The 17,879-nt window shown below is 37.1% G+C and overlaps 4 protein-coding genes across 4 annotated transcripts in view; 3 read left to right on the top strand and 1 right to left on the bottom strand.

Moving 5' to 3' along the window:
• LOC134796683 (uncharacterized) overlaps window positions 1-17,879 on the top strand; it is a 398,919-nt gene that overhangs the window by 356,888 nt on the left and 24,152 nt on the right. The window lies entirely within an intron of this gene.
• On the top strand, window positions 487-4,718 carry LOC134796905 (transcription initiation factor TFIID subunit 8). The gene is made up of 6 exons (XM_063769106.1): window positions 487-744; window positions 833-931; window positions 1,056-1,243; window positions 1,955-2,105; window positions 2,758-2,892; window positions 4,551-4,718. The coding sequence occupies exons 1-6, from the start codon at window positions 597-599 to the stop codon at window positions 4,655-4,657; spliced, it is 828 nt and encodes a 275-aa protein (XP_063625176.1). The 5' UTR covers window positions 487-596; the 3' UTR covers window positions 4,658-4,718.
• On the bottom strand, window positions 4,796-7,141 carry LOC134796647 (proteasome subunit beta type-2). Its single transcript, XM_063768786.1, has 4 exons — window positions 6,944-7,141; window positions 6,667-6,860; window positions 6,231-6,393; window positions 4,796-4,985 (listed from the first exon to the last, which is right to left on the bottom strand). The coding sequence occupies exons 1-4, from the start codon at window positions 7,047-7,049 to the stop codon at window positions 4,831-4,833; spliced, it is 618 nt and encodes a 205-aa protein (XP_063624856.1). The 5' UTR covers window positions 7,050-7,141; the 3' UTR covers window positions 4,796-4,830.
• On the top strand, window positions 11,096-13,101 carry LOC134796904 (mitochondrial tRNA-specific 2-thiouridylase 1). Its single transcript, XM_063769105.1, has 5 exons — window positions 11,096-11,253; window positions 11,354-11,704; window positions 11,789-12,015; window positions 12,317-12,484; window positions 12,766-13,101. The coding sequence occupies exons 1-5, from the start codon at window positions 11,178-11,180 to the stop codon at window positions 13,063-13,065; spliced, it is 1,122 nt and encodes a 373-aa protein (XP_063625175.1). The 5' UTR covers window positions 11,096-11,177; the 3' UTR covers window positions 13,066-13,101.

The raw sequence follows: 17,879 nt of genomic DNA, 5'->3' as shown, positions 1-17,879 counted from the left end.
CAATTAATATTCAAACTTACTACTACAATGTCTACCATATCAAAATTAGTGTTTTTTATTGTTGTGCACATGCTTGGTTAAATCAGTTAATAATATTGACATCATAATTATTTACAAATTTCCTAAAAGATATCAGAACCGTACTCTGAATATAGCACTTAAATAATATAAGAAGGTATTTAATTTTAGTAGTATATTGATATAAATACTACCACAATGGTATATTTTTAACATTGGCAACATGTGCGAGTGAGACACCGCGGCCCACCTTTGCTATCTCAAGTGGACCGTTTTCTCTGTACTGGTACGAACGTCTTTCTGGCTCTGTGATAAGGTTCAATTTAGTATGGCAAAAAAAGTGACAGTTCACTCCTTCTTATAACTCCATGCAATGAATAGACAATAAAGACAAATTTTACACTGGCAGCCCTGATTGAAACGTCAACTTCGGGCAATATTTTATTGGAGTTAAGAGTGTTTACGTTCACTTGCTTCTGTTTAAACTTGATTAATTTTAAGTAATGTTTAGCTGTTTGTCATTTGTTTAACACAGAAATAAGACCCTGACCTAGTCATTAACATTTCGCATTTACACAATGGCGGAACCCACTGAAAAAGTGGAAAGCAATTCCGATGCACGGAGGAGAATACTTAACATAGCAGTATCCACAGTACTTCTAGAATCAGGCTTCGATGCAGCTGATAAAATGTCACTAGAAACTCTTACGGAGATGTTACAATGTTGTAAGTAAAATGCAATACATTTCTTAAATATTCAACTCGACAATCTAACAAGAAAAATTTACATCACAGCACAATGTCAATGTTTCAGTTTTTACTGAGGTGGGAAACTCGGCTAAAGGATATTGTGAGCTGTCTGGACGAGTTGAACCAGTTCTTGGAGATGTTTTCATGGCTCTCATCAACATGGGTAAATAATGTCATCATATATTATATTATTACTAATGTGTAGTCAAAATACCTTAAGTCAATCAAACCCTTCTACTATAAAACTGAGGAATTAATAAATTATTACTAAGTTACAATGTTTTCAGGTATTAGCCTACAAGGCTTAGAACAATATGCAGCCAGACCTAACCGGCATGTGATCCAGCCCCCTCAACAAGCGCCAGCCCCACGGACACCAGCAATGCTGTCTGCTGGCTCCAAGGCCAAGCCTGCGCCGCACATACCATTCCATCTGCCACCATTGCCAGATCCCCATGCCTATATCAGGACACCTGTAAGACTCAAATCGCATAGACAAAATTCCATACACGGCAGGAAGAAGTTGATAACTCAAGATATTCTATTGAAGAAATTTGAACTTAAAATAAAAATATTACATAAGGTTCCAATTTCTTAAAATTTTCCCGCCAGTTATAATTTTCCCGCCGTGTATGGAATTATTCTTGTAATTTGTACAAGAATAAAAGACAACAACTTGGTTGTTACCTGTGGGAACCCAGCTTCTTATTTGCATATTTATCAGAATGCAGAGAATGCTACAAAGAAATGGCAATGGCACTCAAAATCCTTTGCAATTATAATACTTATGAAATAATGTATTAAAAAATTAAACTGAAAACTTAAGACTCAAGACACATGGAAAATGTACATGAAAATTGCAATAAGGGAATGTTTACTGTTACAAGAATTATTGCTATTATCAAACATACAAAATTGTTAAGATTTGTTTTGTTACCAGCCGGATCCACACAGAGCGAGCGTACGCGCGAGGCAATTTCCTCGCGCACAAACCAGCCAGTGTAGACGTGCCCCGCGCGCGCCGCCTCGGCCGAGGCACATCTACACTTTCCGGGTCCACACAGCGAGCACACGCGCGTGCTTGCTCTGTGTGGACTCTGCTACTGGCCGTTTTGTGCGCGAGGAAATTGCCTCGCGCGTATGCTCGCTGTGTGGACTCGGCTATTACCAGAGTTTGTAATTTCAGACTCACAAACAACCAGTGACTGAATATGAAGCTATCAGAGAAAAAGCAGCGAGTCAGAAGAGGGACATTGAGAAGGCACTCACCAAGTTCCTGGCAAAAACTAGTGAAACACACAATCTGTTCAACACTGAGGATAATACGGTGTTTCCATGTAAGGGTTGATCGACCCCTTGCAAAGTATGCTTAATTACAGGTGTTAAAAATTGCCTTCAAATGAGATAGGTAGTCACTCTCAACAGGAGTTAACTTTATAAAAACTATAAAATATAACTGCATATGGACCTCTGAAACCTACACTAGAATAAAATGATGTATTAAAGGACCACAACCTGCAGCAATGGGGTATTGAAGTTAAACATATCTAACTTCCTTCCATGGTATCTGTATCAAAAACATTGTTGCTGGTCGATCTCGTTATTGGTCCCAGCTGGGCACAGATGGGGATAGGTGCATTCATATGAATCATTCCCATCTGTCCCCGCCTTATGTGATGGTGGCTGTCATATGAGCATACAATATGTGTCATATGTCGGGGTTTTCGGTGCGGGAATGATTTCGTGTATATAACTTTGTTTATTGTAAAATAATTACCAAACTATGAATTAAACGTAGGTAGTAAGGTCCAAATGTGCATAGAAATGTTAAATTACTATAGTTTTTTACAGTTTTTACCTGTTATTTTGCTAGTGTAAAACATTCCCGCACCGAAAACCCCGATGTATGCACATGAGGTGGGAACAAAAGCAAAATACACCAAATGAATGAATACAGTAAAGATTATTTTGTGATATTTGTGTTTCCAGTAATAGCATGCAAGCCAACATTCCCATCATATCTTGCATGTCTTCTGCCGACGGACCAGGTCTTTGACTTTGATGAGCTGGAGTACCATTTCCAAGTGGCTAACAGGACTGAAGATATGCCTGCTGAAAAGAAAGGTACCTTTTTGTTTTCGTTTTATACTATTTACCAAAAAATATCTGGATTTAGTCTTCAGGATCTGTGCTAGCTGCTGGTAACTTAAGGCGTCTACCGCACTGTTGTCGCATGCATTTGCGGCGCCAGTGTGATGATTGCCTGTGTTTTGTATACAGTAAACACAGGCAAACCATGATTCATCTGTGGTTCTGTATAGACATGAGCCAAAGGGTGCCTGTATTAATATTATTGCAATTCAATCTTTTTAATGTCCAGTATTACTAAAAACACCTAGATCAATAATTATTTATACCACTGTTAAAATCTGGAAATAACCCATTTCAATGTTTTTTTTTTTTATTTTTTTATTTAACTTACAATGTATGTACCTATGTATGTAACTATGTTTGTAATGTTTGTATGGGTCAAATCTTGCAAGTTAAATTAGACACACTTCCCGGTTTCCGATGAAGCTGAAAATATAGTATGTAAGTTGGGTGACAATGCAATATTATGGTACCATCGAGCTGATCTGATGACACAGGAGACAGGAGGTGGCCATAAGAACTCTGTGATTAAACAATGCAACCTAATTGTGTTTGGGGTTGTTAGAATTGCCTTGATGAGTATTATAGTTCGTTTTTTTTAGCATAAAAATAAGATAAACAATCTTGATGTGTCTTTTAATTGAAAAACACGTTTTAATAATAAGTCACCGCAAATATGTAACAATCATGAATCTATTACGATCATTTATATTTTTAAAAAGCGGTTTTCAATTAACCGGTTCGTTGCATCTTCCATTTTCGAAAACTTTTGGCTGTGGCGGCTAACAATTATTTCATGACACGACAGGCGTGCCTTACGCCATAGAATATGATGGCACGCCTGTCGTGTCATACGCCACACGTTAAAAAACATCGATGACACGCATGTCGTGCCATCCGCAACGAACCGGTTAAAAGACATGTCAAGATCGCTTATAAAATAAATTAATAAAAATAGCCTTTATTACGGAAGTTCTTTTTTAACATTAATACTTATCTACTTAAAATATACCTTATTTTTCACTATAGTATATATATATATATATATTACTATTTACTATTTTCTAGGTTCCATCGACAACTTCAGCTTGTCCCCTTACATAGGCATGTCAAAATCGCTTACCTTCTTTCTAATGCTAAAAAAATCGGACAAGTGCGAGTCGGACTCGCCCACCGAGGGTTCCGTACTTTTTAGTATTTGTTGTTATAGCGGCAACAGAAATACATCATCTGTGAAAATTTCAACTGCCTAGCTATCACGGTTCATGAGATACAGCCTGGTGACAGACGGACGGACGGACGGACGGACAGCGGAGTCTTAGGGCCAGTTGCACCAACCACATTTGACAGGGTGATCAACGTCAGCCGGCGCCCCCCGGCGCTTTACTATGAAACTTTCCATACATAAAAATTTAGCGAACTCTTTAACGATACGAACAGTTTGGTGCAACCGACCCTTAGTAATAGGGTCCCGTTTTTACCCTTTGGGTACGGAACCCTAAAAAACGAACTATAGTTGCGTGTGGAAAGAAAAGTACATTCTGCGTTAAAAGCTTGTATCAAAAATGTAATTTTTGCCAAAAACTTATTTATAAATTAATGCACACACTAAAATAATGTTTTGGTTACAGACCAATCAGACAATGAAGGTGAGAATGGAGGTGATGACCCCAACAACTCGCAGTCAGAGAATCAGGACAACCCCCAACCCTCCAGCCCAGAAAGGAGTAAAACATGAGGACAGAATATAAATCTTATTCTTATACGTATATGTAATTATTATTATGCAATAAATTACTAAGAACCCTGCATAATTCAATTTTTTTTATATCACCAATATTCCTGGTCAAGTGCAGAAGGATAAGGAAAACAACAATTGAGAAAAATCCTTTATTCTTACAATACATCAAATTACTTCATTGAGGCAGCATTGATAGTGGGTAGGGTCTTGATGCCATCTCGGTTGACCACAGTCACTTGGAAGTTGGGCAGGCTCACAAACAACCTCTTGTGGACCTCTGCTACACACTTCTTCAGGATATCATAAGCTTCTTGTTCAGTCGCATCTGAAACAAAGGTTTTTGAAATTAAAATGGATTAATGCCACAATTGCTACAAATTTTCATAATCACTATAATGGCTGGATCTTGCATTTAACCCCTTATAGGGCATACTATAATTATAATGTAGCAAATATAACACCATCTTTTTGTATCTTTTTCTTATGCAGAATTTTTAGGACTACAGTTCGTTTTTTTAGCATTAGAAAGAACTTGAAAGAAGGTAAGCGATCTTGACATGTCTTTTAATTGAAAAACGCTTTTTAAAAATCAATAACTATTACTTATGAAAGCAGAAGAATATAAATGAACATATTAGATTCATAATTGTTACATATTTGCCGTAACTTATTTTTAAAATGTGTTTTTCAATTAACACATTCGACACCGCGTACCCGACTCTCGGGCACTCGTAAACTTTACTCAGATGCCGGCATACCCGCTAGTCGGGCAAGAGCTATAAACCTACACGCGACGCCGAAGTGCCCGACAGGCGGGCAAGCATTGCATCTTCACTACCTCAGGGCTGCCACTGCCACTAACAGAAAAAATTGTAAGTCTTCTGATTATTATGTGGTCGAAAAGTTGGTTACAGTTGATTTTTATATTTTATTACTTCACTTTGTATTTTTATTTACTTTACCTAATGCGATTACAAAATAAAAATTCTTATTAGTTGGTTACGTGAAATTGCATACACGGGTATGTATCAATAGGAGTTAGAATTAGGAGAAGAACAAAACGGGGAGCCTAAACAGATGAGACAGCAGATTCAATTTTATCCACGTACTTATACGAAAGTTACTTGTCACAGCCCTGAGCGTCCGCCGCTTGCCCGACTAGCGGGTTCGCGGCGTGCGGCATTGAGTTGCACGTCGTTGCCCGACTAGCGAGTACTGTCGGTTTCTGGGGTATTGTTTGAAATTTTGCCTGGTTGCGAAAGTGTTAAAAGACACATCAAGATTGTTTACCTTATTTCTAATGCAAAAAAAAACGAACTATAAGGTGGTAAGTGAATGAATAAAATTACACAAACATATAAAAAAGTCAGGACATAAAAAGTCAAACATGAAAATGCAAGTGCATTTAGTAGTGATACTTGCATTTTTCTATAAGTAGTACAATACTACCTCAAAGAGGCTGCACGAAAATTAAAGATAAAGATTTTATTTAACATGACATTTCATTAAGCCCTGCCAGTCATTTATGGTAATTTGTGGTGAATTCAAGGTAGTGTTAACATTAGTTTACCTGGTTTGTGGTAGCGGTCCATAATGCTGACACTGAGGAAGCCACCATAGCCGTGAGCAGCAAAAGGCACCTTCACACTGGATGCCAGGTAATCCATGAAGTAGAGCTCCGGACCATTCTCCTTGTCATAACCTCCCATCAGCAGATTCACAAAGTATGGGGTCTGAAATAGTAAAATATGATTATTAGTATCACAGAAAATTAAACATTTTAAATTAATAAAAAACAATGCACTATTTAATAACTGTTCATAAATGTGGTAGCTGAAGTAAAGGCATTAAAGATGTTAGACTATGACCATGGTAACTTCGCAGTAAGAATGCTAAAGATACATATCCTTATTAGCTCCATACTTGATGTAGCACTTCGCATGAAAACTTAGTGTGATCCGATATAGATACTCCCAAAAATTTAAAACATAAAATGAACTATGTACCCTGCTCCTGAGGTATTCAGCCAAGTTCCGGCGAGTGAAGTTGGCGGCGGCGGTGGGGCCGAGCTCGTAACCATTGCGCATCTTATATAGTTGGATATTCTTCGCGATGTATTCGGCGAACTGAGTGGTGTCTCCAGAATCGCCGATTACGCCCATAACTAACTTATCGGATATTCTGTGAATCTTGTCTTCATCTAAAAGAAACAATACACGTTTATAGTAATTTTATGCATTAGGTTTTAGAGTAAAAACAAGACAACAAAAACCGCAAACTCACCATCTTTCATGACCATAATACTATGACTATTCGATTGATCGGCGGCTATCATAACGAAATCATTGCACTGTATGCCCATTAAACATTGTAAATTAATGTTCGACATTTTAATAAGTAAATTATAAGAAAATGTATCGAATTCTAAAAATTCTCAAACCGCTTGACAATAACCTATTTGAAGTAGTTGAATGAAAGTGTCAAATCATTTTAGCTTGTTTTTTTTTTTTAATTTATTTCATGACCATGGAATTTTAGCTTGTTCATCAGAAGTGCTGCCAGTATTTATAATAATAAAATATTTCCTAAAATTGCATACCGTTTTATTAGGCAGGCGTCCGGTTTTTTACCCCATAGCTCAGTACTTAGTCCATCGCTTTCACACAATAACCTAGTTCATTTTAGATCCCATCAACTCTCAATAGCCCTTATAGTAGTAGGGCTTACGGCGATATTTACATCGAAAGCTGCATTTTTGGCAGAAAGCAAGCCGCTTTGCCCAGTGATACTAGGGACCAATCTGAATGATTTCATCCGAGGAAACACAAATTTCATTCACTAGAACTCAAGATGGCGGACATTTTCCAAAATGGCGGCTGCAATATTAAAAAAAATATAGACACAAAACGGCTGCACCGATTTTAGTGATTGATATATTGATCAATTCGTATTAACAGCTGTAATCGAATAAAATATATGGCATTTAAGAAATTAAAGATGGCGGCCGAATATTAAGAAAATTGTGTATTTCTTCTTATTTTTTTTCCTTCTAATGAAAATAACAACTAAATATTCTATAATATGATCACATATTCTTTTATTTAAATGAAACCTGATAATAATATCTGCAAAATAAAAAAATAATCTTAACAATCCGTTGAGTAGTTTTTGAACTATACGCATTTCAAAAAGCGCGTAACTGCCGGTCGAAACGGCCCGCTCGCGCGGCTCACGTCAAAACTGAGAACTTTGATGATTTAAAGGTAAAAAAAGAACTGAAAACATATTTACTTTATTTATTGAGCTATAAATAAATAAATAAATTGTATTTCTGCTTATTATTTGTGACCATCACGGGAAAAGGTATAGCGGCTGGCGCTTACGTCGCTTAGCACCGCAATAGTATTGGAGCGGCGTTAGTAATAGCGTAAGCGCCATCCGCCCTAAGGTACCTATACCAGTGGGTTCAAATTTATTCCTCTCTATCATCTTTGCCCGATGTGGTTGAACTGAAAGAAAAGAAAATTCATATGAAATCAGATCAAAATATACCGAATATAATTAAATTAAATATATAGAGATGAACTACGCCAAACTGTCCCGCCCCTCCAATACTATTTCAATGTGTGTAGTATTGAAATAGTAATGGAGGGCGGGACAGTTTGGCGTGGTTTATCTATAAGTACCTTTTGTTTTTTCAAGTGCTGCATTGCACTGTGCAGGGTAGACCCACCCTCCGACACGTGCAGCGCATTGTTTCGCAGCCTTTTTTACAGCCGCAATGGTCCAGGTATAATTCACGCCATCTCCCTGGCATCAGACCATTGCGGTTCCCAACTGCCATTAGATGACTTCCAATCTCAAGAGGATGGCAATGGCACAGAGGCATCATCAAGAATAAGGGCATATCACCCCATAACTGGCCTGCTTGATATGTGAGACGGAGCGCGTGCTTATGTAATGCTGCCGATGTTGGTGGGATGCTGGTTACGAATTTATTTTTATTAGCGAATAGCTCCTTGCGTACCAAGTTGTCCGACGAATGTGATGTTTGTGGGTCATATAGGTAGCAGGTGACCTTTTCCAGCACAGCCATGATTTCTTCAGGAAGGCTTTGTAATGGCTGCGATATTTCTTTCAAAGTTGGTGTAACTTCAGGGTGTAACAACCACGTTTTGAAGCAAGACTTCTTTCCTTTTGTATGGAAGTAAGAAGTAGTGTCACACCCTGTAGAGGCGTTCACGCCACGAAGAGCGGTTGATCTGTCAGGACCCAAAGTATTTGCTATTTATGAACATCGATATTACGGCGTTTATTTGCAGTCCCAGTTATTAGCCATAACTCTTGCAGGCCACTATCAATTGAAGTTTGATGATATGATATCAATAACACCAAAACATCTGTATTGGAAGATCTAATCAAAATACGCCTAATTCCCTGTTCTGCCTGATCTTTTGCGTGAAGTACGATGCGGCCATCAGCTTCTTCCGCATGTGTTCCTATTCATGAGATCAGGCAGAACAGGGAATTAGGCGTATTTTGATTAGATCTTCCGATACAGATGTTCTGGTGTTATTGATATCATATCATCAAACTTAAATTGAGAGTGGCCTGCAAGAGTTATGGCTATTAACTGGGACTGCAAATAAACGCCGTTATGGCGATGTTCATAAAATAGCAAATACTTTGGGTCCTGGCAGATCAATCGCTCTTCGTGACTCTCTCACGCCTCTACAGGGTGTGACACTACTTCTTACTTCCATACAAAAGGAAATACCTAAGTCTTGCTTCAAAACGTGGTTGTCACACCCTGAAGTTACACCAGCTTTGAAACAAATATCGCAGCCATTACAAAGCCTTCCTGAAGAAATCATGGCTATGCCGGAAAAGTTCACCTGCTACCTATATGACCCACAAATAGCACATTCGTCGGACAACTTGGTACGCAAGGAGCTATTTGCTACTAAAAAGAAATTGGTAACCAGAATCCCACCAACATCGGAAGCATTACATAAACACGCGCTCCGTCTCACATATCAAGCAGGCCAGTTATGGGGTGATATGCCCTAGTTCTTGATGATGCCTCTGTGCCATTGCCATCCTCTTGGGGTTGGAAGTCATCTAATGGCAGTTGGGAACCGCAATGGTCTGATGCCAGGGAGATGGCGTGAATTATCATACCTGGACCATTGCGGCTGTAAAAAAGGCTGCGAAACAATAGTTCATCTCTATATATTTAATTTAATTATATTAGGTATATTTTGTTCTGATTTCATATGAATTTGCCTTTATTTCAGTTCATCCACATCGGACGAAGATGATAAAGAGGAATAAATTTGAACCCACGGGTATAGGTACCTTAGGGCGGATGGCGCTTACGCTATTATTAACGCCGCTCCAATACTATTGCGGTGCTAAGCGACGTAAGCGCCAGCCGCCATAACTTTTCCCGTGATGGTCACAAATAATAAGCGGAAATACAATTTATTTATATAAGTAAAGTAAATATGTTTTCAGTTCTTTTTTTACCTTTAAATCATCAAAATTCTCAGTTTTGACGCGAGCCGCGCGAGCGGGCCGTTTCGGACGGCAGTTACGCGCTTTTTGAAATGCGTATAGTTCAAAAACTACTCAACGGATTGTTAAGATTATTCTTTTATTTTGCAGATAATATTATCAGGTTTCATTTAAATGAAAGAATATGTGACCATATTATAGAATATTTAGTTGTTATTTTCATTAGAAGGAAAAAAATTAAAGAAAAAAAAACACAATTTTCTTAATATTCGGCCGCCATCTTTAATTTCTTAAATGCCATATTTTTTATTCGATTACAAGTGTCAATACGAATTGATCGATATATCAATCACTAAAATCGGTGCAGCCGTTTTGTGTCTATATTTTATTTTAAATATTGCAGCCGCCATTTTGGAAAAGGTCCGCCATCTTGAATTCTAGTGAATGAAATTTGTGTTTCCTCGGATGAAATCATTCAGATTGGTCCCTAGTATCACTGGGCAAAGCGGCTTGCTTTCTGCCAAAAATGCAGTTTCTTTTCGCTAAGCTCTATCACTATTACACCCTGGCGGGTGCTGCCTCTGCGTGCGTCCCTTGACACGGGTAAGGGCAGCATCCGCTCGGTGTACCCCTTACATTTCATTAAAGTGTCAAAAGGGCCTCTACGTGTTGGCTTCAGCTACGCGCACGCCTCCCAAAGGTCCGGAACACCATTGTTCCGTGATGGGAAAGACAAAATATTTCCCAGCGGTTTTCTCAGCTACTCAAACTAACATTCATTATCTACCACAGATTATACAGCGATTATTATGCGGAGAAACGGGAGAAACGGCAAAATATTATTACTGTAATGTTGGTGCTTCCGATATGCAATATGTTTTTATAGCGATGTGAGAAATGTCATAATCATATGTTTTTGAATAATTCAATGGTAACTTACGAGGTTATAAAAATTTAATCTCGAAATAAAAAACTTGATTTCGTGTTTAAGATTACAAATATGTTCCGAAAAGTAGCAATAGGAATGTCTGGTGGCGTAGATAGCGCAGTAGCTGCATTACTCCTTAAACGAGCAGGTAAGGGTTTGCAATAAATACAAAGTGTTGAGTTAGATTTGATTTAGGCAGTTGCAATAATATTCAATTAAATAAAATACAAATTTGTATCTTTGTTCAGGTTTTCAAATCGAAGGAGTGTTTATGCGTAACTGGGACAACAATTACGAAGCTGGGTTTTGCTCAGATGAAAGAGATTTTGAAGATGCGACCTTTGTATGCCGTAAGCTAGAAATTCCGTTGCATAGAGTGTATTTCATTAAGGAGTATTGGAACGAAGTGTTCACTGTATTGCTAAAGGAGTATGAGACAGGACTGACCCCTAATCCTGATATTCTATGCAACAGATACATTAAATTTGACAGCTTTTTTGAACATTGCAGGAAAAATTTAGGAGTTGATGCTATTGCCACTGGTCACTATGCGAATACTTCTTTCGGACCATTCTTAGAAAAATATAATGAATATGAAAGTATGTTTTACTCAATATTTAATTATGATATAGATTTGGACACCAATTCATTATAATATTATTTTATTTCTGTTCTGTTTTTAGATGTCAGATTATTACAACCAGCAGACAAGTTTAAGGACCAAACTTTTTTTTTGTCACAAGTAAAACAGTTCTCTTTACGGAAGTGTATGTTTCCATTAGCCCCTTTACTAAAGACTGAGGTGAGAAAAATAGCCAAATCTGAGGGACTGTTGGATGTTGCCAATAAGAAGGATAGTACAGGGATTTGTTTCATTGGGAAAAGAAGGTTTCAGGATTTTATTGAAGAAGTGAGTCTGCATATTGTTTTTTCATTTAAATCAGGGGCTTGTAACTTAGGCATATCTCTTTTTAGCTCAAGTATGGACTCAAGTTCATCTAATGAAAAAATGCTTACACATGTTTAGAAAAAGTTGTTAAGTTTGCCAGTGTTTTGTGTTACTCTAATAAGTTTCTCTACAAATTAAAGCTTCTGTTATTTAGACTGTCTCTGAAAAAATGAAAACAAAATGTCTATAATTTTATTTCCTTAAGATCTGTGACAAAATTTTGTTTTTATTATGGTGACTAATACAAAATTTTAATTTCCAGTATATTCAGAAAAGGGAAGGCCTTTTCATAGACATAGACACAGGACAAACCGTGGGTGAACATGGGGGCCTTCACAAATGGACTATTGGACAGAGATGCTGCCTTGCCAATTGGAAAGATGCCTACTTCATATTTCAAAAGGATCTAAAAACGAATAACATCTATGTTGTAAGTGATTTAGTATCCATATCTATGCAATTAATTGTAAAATCAAATCAAAAAATATTTATTGTATGGTTATGGGTGATGTTTACAAAGGTGGTACAAAATATTTATGTTCTCCATATCCTGCCTTACAAAAGCGTACAATATTGGTAAGTTGGCTTAGTGTCTGTATTCAGTACAATCAAATTACTCTGTGCTAAATAAAGGTTTTATAATTCATGAATATATTTGTATTATTAATGAGCTCAGTAGTAATTACTAATAATCTTCTACTTTATTTTTAGGTCCCAGGAACTAAGCACCCAGCCCTTTGGAATCATTTATGCATAACTGGATTACCACATTGGATACATAAAGAGCCTACAGTATTATCAAATAACAATGTTCTGAAATGTTACTTTAGGTTTCAGCACACTAAGCCATTGGTTAGCTGCAGAGTTGTGAAGAACGCTGAGGGTTTGACGATTTTACTCGACAACAAGTTACGTGCGCTTACAGAGGGCCAATTTGGTGTTCTCTACAAAGATGTTGAATGTCTTGGAAGTGCAAAAATTAAAGATATTTGTCACAATTTAATTTATTGATACCAACTTTAAATATATTTTTTTTTGTTAATATGACGTGTTTATTATGTACCTATAGTCTCGGTGTGCGTCCTAGGTTGGCCGTAGTTTACCAAGCAAGTAGCAATGGATATTTGGATAAGGCTTTGATTATCTTCTTCTCATGTAGCGGGAGATGACAGCACGAATGTAGACGCAGACAAAACACACCCCTCACTACTGGGGCGTTGCAGTTGCACTAATATGTATACTCAGGCAAACCTACTTTGCCAGTAGAAAAAGGCGCGAACCTCAATTATTCTATGGTAAGCCAACCCTTAGCGCCTACATTTTTTAAATTTGCCGCTTTTCCTTGTGATAGAAATGGAAATGGCTTGCCAAATTATAATGCAGAGCCATATAAGAAAACGGGACGACACTACAGTGTTGCCACATGGTTGCCACCAAGGGCCCAACGTTTTCTGTTTTCTTTCACGGCGCAGCAACTAGTATCATTTCTCTCCTCGCTCTTTTAAAAATGCTGTTTGTCAAAAAAGGACAACCATACTGTTGACCAAGGGCCCAACGTTTTCTGTTCTCTTTTACGGTGCAGCAACTAGTATCATTTCTCTCTCCTCGCTCTTTTAAAAATGCCGTTTGTCAAAAAAGGACAACCATACTGTTGACAAGATGGACTTCAAATCAAGTGTTGCCTTTTGTCATGCGCCCAGGCTGTGTATGTGTGCATAAAAGCGTATATGTGTGCTCTTTTAGGGATGTGAAAAGTCGATTTTAATCATGTTATATATCGATAAACGCTACACAGCGGAACGAAATAGCGATTAATTGAAGCTTCAATATCTTCGTTAAACATAAACATAATTGAAATGCTAATGGATAATGAATATATAATAATATAAATTAATTATTGCGGAACACCTATTTTAGGAGGTATTTATGTATTTTAATTAAATATCTGAACTTTCCCTTGGTTCCCTGCTGGGGCGTGACTATAAAATTGTGATCTGATAACCACAATAAAGAAAAAAAGCGTTTTTGTTCATTTTAGGTACCATTAAACCTTTGAAGTAAAATTAAAATTGCTAGAAATGTCGATAGTTTATCGATATGACTTTATCGACATGGCTACAGCAAGGTGGGCCTCATTGTTAATCGTACACTAAACAAAAGTGGCAACAGTGACAGCTCGCTGAGACACCGTCTCTATATATTATAAGTCTATGCTGTTGACAAGATGGACTTCAAATCAAGTGTTGCCTTTTTTGATGCGCCCAGGCTGTGTATGTGTGCGTAAAAGCGTATATGTGTGCTCTTTTAGGGATGTGAAAAGTCGATTTTAATCATGTTATATATCGATAAACGCTACACAGCGGAACGAAATAGCTATTAATTGAAGCTTCAATATCTTCCTTAAACATAAACATAATTGAAATGCTAATGAATAATAAATATATTAGAATATAATAAAACAATTCAATTATTGCGGAACACATATTTTAGTAGGTATTTATGTATTTTAATTAAATATCTGAACTTTCCCTTCGTTCCCTGACGGGGCGTGACGATAAAATTGTGATCTGATAACCACAATAAAGAATAAAAGCGTTTTTGTTAATTTTAGGTATCGTTAAACCTTTGAAGTAAAATTAAAATTGCACGAAATGTCGATAGTTTATCGATATGACTTTATCGACATGGCTACAGCAAGGTGGGCCTCATTGTTAATCGTACACTAAACAAAAGTGGCAACAGTGACAGCTCGCTGAGACGGGATCTCTATATATTAAATCTATGGTTGCCACTTTTTAATTTCTACTCTTTTTTTGTCAGACTGTACACATCAAGGGCCCAACGTTTTCTGTTCTCTTTCACGTCGCAGCAACTAGTATCATTTCTCTCTCCTCGCTCTTTTAAAAATGCCGTTTGTCAAAAAAGGACAACCATACTGTTGACAAGGTGGACTTCAAATCAACTGTTGCCTTTCTTGATGCGCCCAGGCTGTGTATGTGTGCGTAAAAGCGTATATGTGTGCTCTTTTAGGGATGTGAAAAGTCGATTTTAATCATGTTATATATCGATAAACGCTACACAGCGGAACGAAATAGCGATTAATTGAAGCTTCAATATCTTCGTTAAACATAAACATAATTGAAATGCTAATGGATAATGAATATATTATAATATAATAATATAATTCAATTATTGCGGAACACCTATTTTAGGAGGTATTTATGTATTTTAATTAAATATCTGAACTTTCCCTTGGTTCCCTGCTGGGGCGTGACTATAAAATTGTGATCTGATAACCACAATAAAGAATAAAGCGTTTTTGTTCATTTTAGGTACCGTTAAACCTTTGAAGTAAAATTAAAATTGCAAGAAATGTCGATAGTTTATCGATATGACTTTATCGACATGGCTGCAGCAAGGTGGGCCACATTGTTAATCGTACACTAAACAAAAGTGGCAACAGTGACAGCTCGCTGAGACACCGTCTCTATATATTATAAGTCTATGGTACACATGACACTGGCGAGGACTAGCATGTGCTCTTACGTGCTACCAAGGGCCCAACGTTTTCTGTTCTCTTTCACGTCGCAGCAACTAGTATCATTTCTCTCTCCTCGCTCTTTTAAAAATGCCGTTTGTCAAAAAAGGACAACCATACTGTTGACAAGGTGGACTTCAAATCAAGTGTTGCCTTTCTTGATGCGCCCAAGCTGTGTATGTGTGCGTAAAAGCGTATATGTGTGCTCTTTTAGGGATGTGAAAAGTCGATTTTAATCATGTTATATATCGATAAACGCTACACAGCGGAACGAAATAGCGATTAATTGAAGCTTCAATATCTTCGTTAAACATAAACATAATTGAAATGCTAATGGATAATGAATATATTATAATATAATAATATAATTCAATTATTGCGGAACACCTATTTTAGGACGTATTCATGTATTTTAATTAAATATCTGAACTTTCCCTTGGTTCCCTGCTGGGGCGTGACTATAAAATTGTGATCTGATAACCACAATAAAGAATAAAAGCGTTTTTGGTAATTTTAGGTATCGTTAAGCCTTTGAAGTAAAATTAAAATTGCAAGAAATGTCGATAGTTTATCGATATGACTTTATCGACATGGCTACAGCAACGTGGGCCTCATTGTTAATCGTACACTAAACAAAAGTGGCAACAGTGACAGCTCGCTGAGACACCGTCTCTATATATTATAAGTCTATGCGTGCTACAGTTAAGCCATGAATCTAGTATAACTGGATCAGGCATGAGTGGTGGGGATAACTGACAGAACGGGATAGTCTTATGTATCTTTCAGTAGGAGTAGCAGAGAATGCGCTATTACTGTTTGTCCTTGTCACAGTCTCACTTTTTGTTTGTTCCCCATCTTTTAAAATGGTGGGATACAAACAAGTTCGTATACGTCAACTTGTTGTGAACCATGTGAATAGTGCAAAGATTTTAAAGAAAAATATTGTGATCCGTGTTTTGTGTGCATGTATTTGAACTTAAGAATTCAAAAAATATGTTAAATTGCTCAATTACGTATTGTACAAGTGACTGTCGGCAAAAACAGGACGTAACTTTTCACAGGTAAGTACAGTATTTTACACTTTGGTCACATTATCATGCTTAGTAACAGCATCCTACAATCTATATCAATCAAAATCTGATTAGAAAAAGCATATATAGTAAAAATAACTCGGGTAAAAGATCATAACCTCTAAAGTATTTCCTGTTAAATTAACCGACCAAATTGTGTACGCATATTGACAGTAAGCCGTCACCCTTTTAATAACGTGTATTCAATTTAGTCGCATTGCTATTATTCAAGGGATACCAGCCCGTGATGCATATAATTACCCCAAAATTGGGGTATTTTGTATTTTAGTAACATTTTTATATATTAATTGTAAGTTATATTTATTTATATAATATTGCTGTACAACTGGAAATATATGAACAACAAAATTGAACCGTGTTTAAATTGACATGTAAATTAAATTTAGGCATTACGTTACGGTTATCGCCATCTTTCTAGCGTTTTCGGGGGTTTTGCCACGACTCGGAGAATCTTATTCAAATATTTTGCAATAAGAGTGACACATTACAAAAAAAGGTTTCGTTAATCTCCAGATTTCCACGACATGCAGCCACGCGTAATAAATGAATATCAGCTACCGGAAGGAAACACTAGGTTTTTTGCACCGAAACTGGAACTGAAACTTCCGTCGGGTACTACTTTTTAGTGTTGTGGAGTGTATTTTGTGTTTTTAAGTATCCTTTGTTGTTTGTGATTTATTGAAATTATAACTCAGAACACATTTTATTCTACGTTTTTTTATTACTAAAAATGGTTAGTTTTGTACCAGCTGCGCGAATTATAGGTATTTCATTGTTCATATGCCTATAAAGAACGGCCCATTGACATTTGATTCGACAATTTTAATACCGTCAAACTATCTAATTGCCTCCAGGGTAATCACACCAACGTGATATCAAATATTGGGGTAATTTTTACCAATATGGTATCCCCGCGGTTATGACGTCATCTATGTCTATCCCTTACGGGCGCACGCGGTAGGCCACGTCTAGAGAATCCTACCGTCTATGAGTTAAGCAGATCGCGCAGGTCAAAACACAGATGTATAGCTGGTCGAGGGTGGATTACATCACAAAAAATTTCACCATACAAAAAATTAATTTATTTTAATGTTTAATTTAACACGATTCTAGCTGGGTAAAGTAATAGGGGCCCCCTACATCCCCCTATTAGGGGGATGTATATTGAGGATATTTATGGTATTTATACAATCATT

Source organism: Cydia splendana, chromosome 14 (genome assembly GCF_910591565.1).
Source record: "Cydia splendana chromosome 14, ilCydSple1.2, whole genome shotgun sequence".
NCBI classification, from domain to species: Eukaryota; Metazoa; Arthropoda; class Insecta; order Lepidoptera; family Tortricidae; genus Cydia; species Cydia splendana.
The sequence above is the reverse complement of the archived record's forward strand: the minus strand, read 5'-3'. Positions and strand labels throughout refer to the sequence as shown.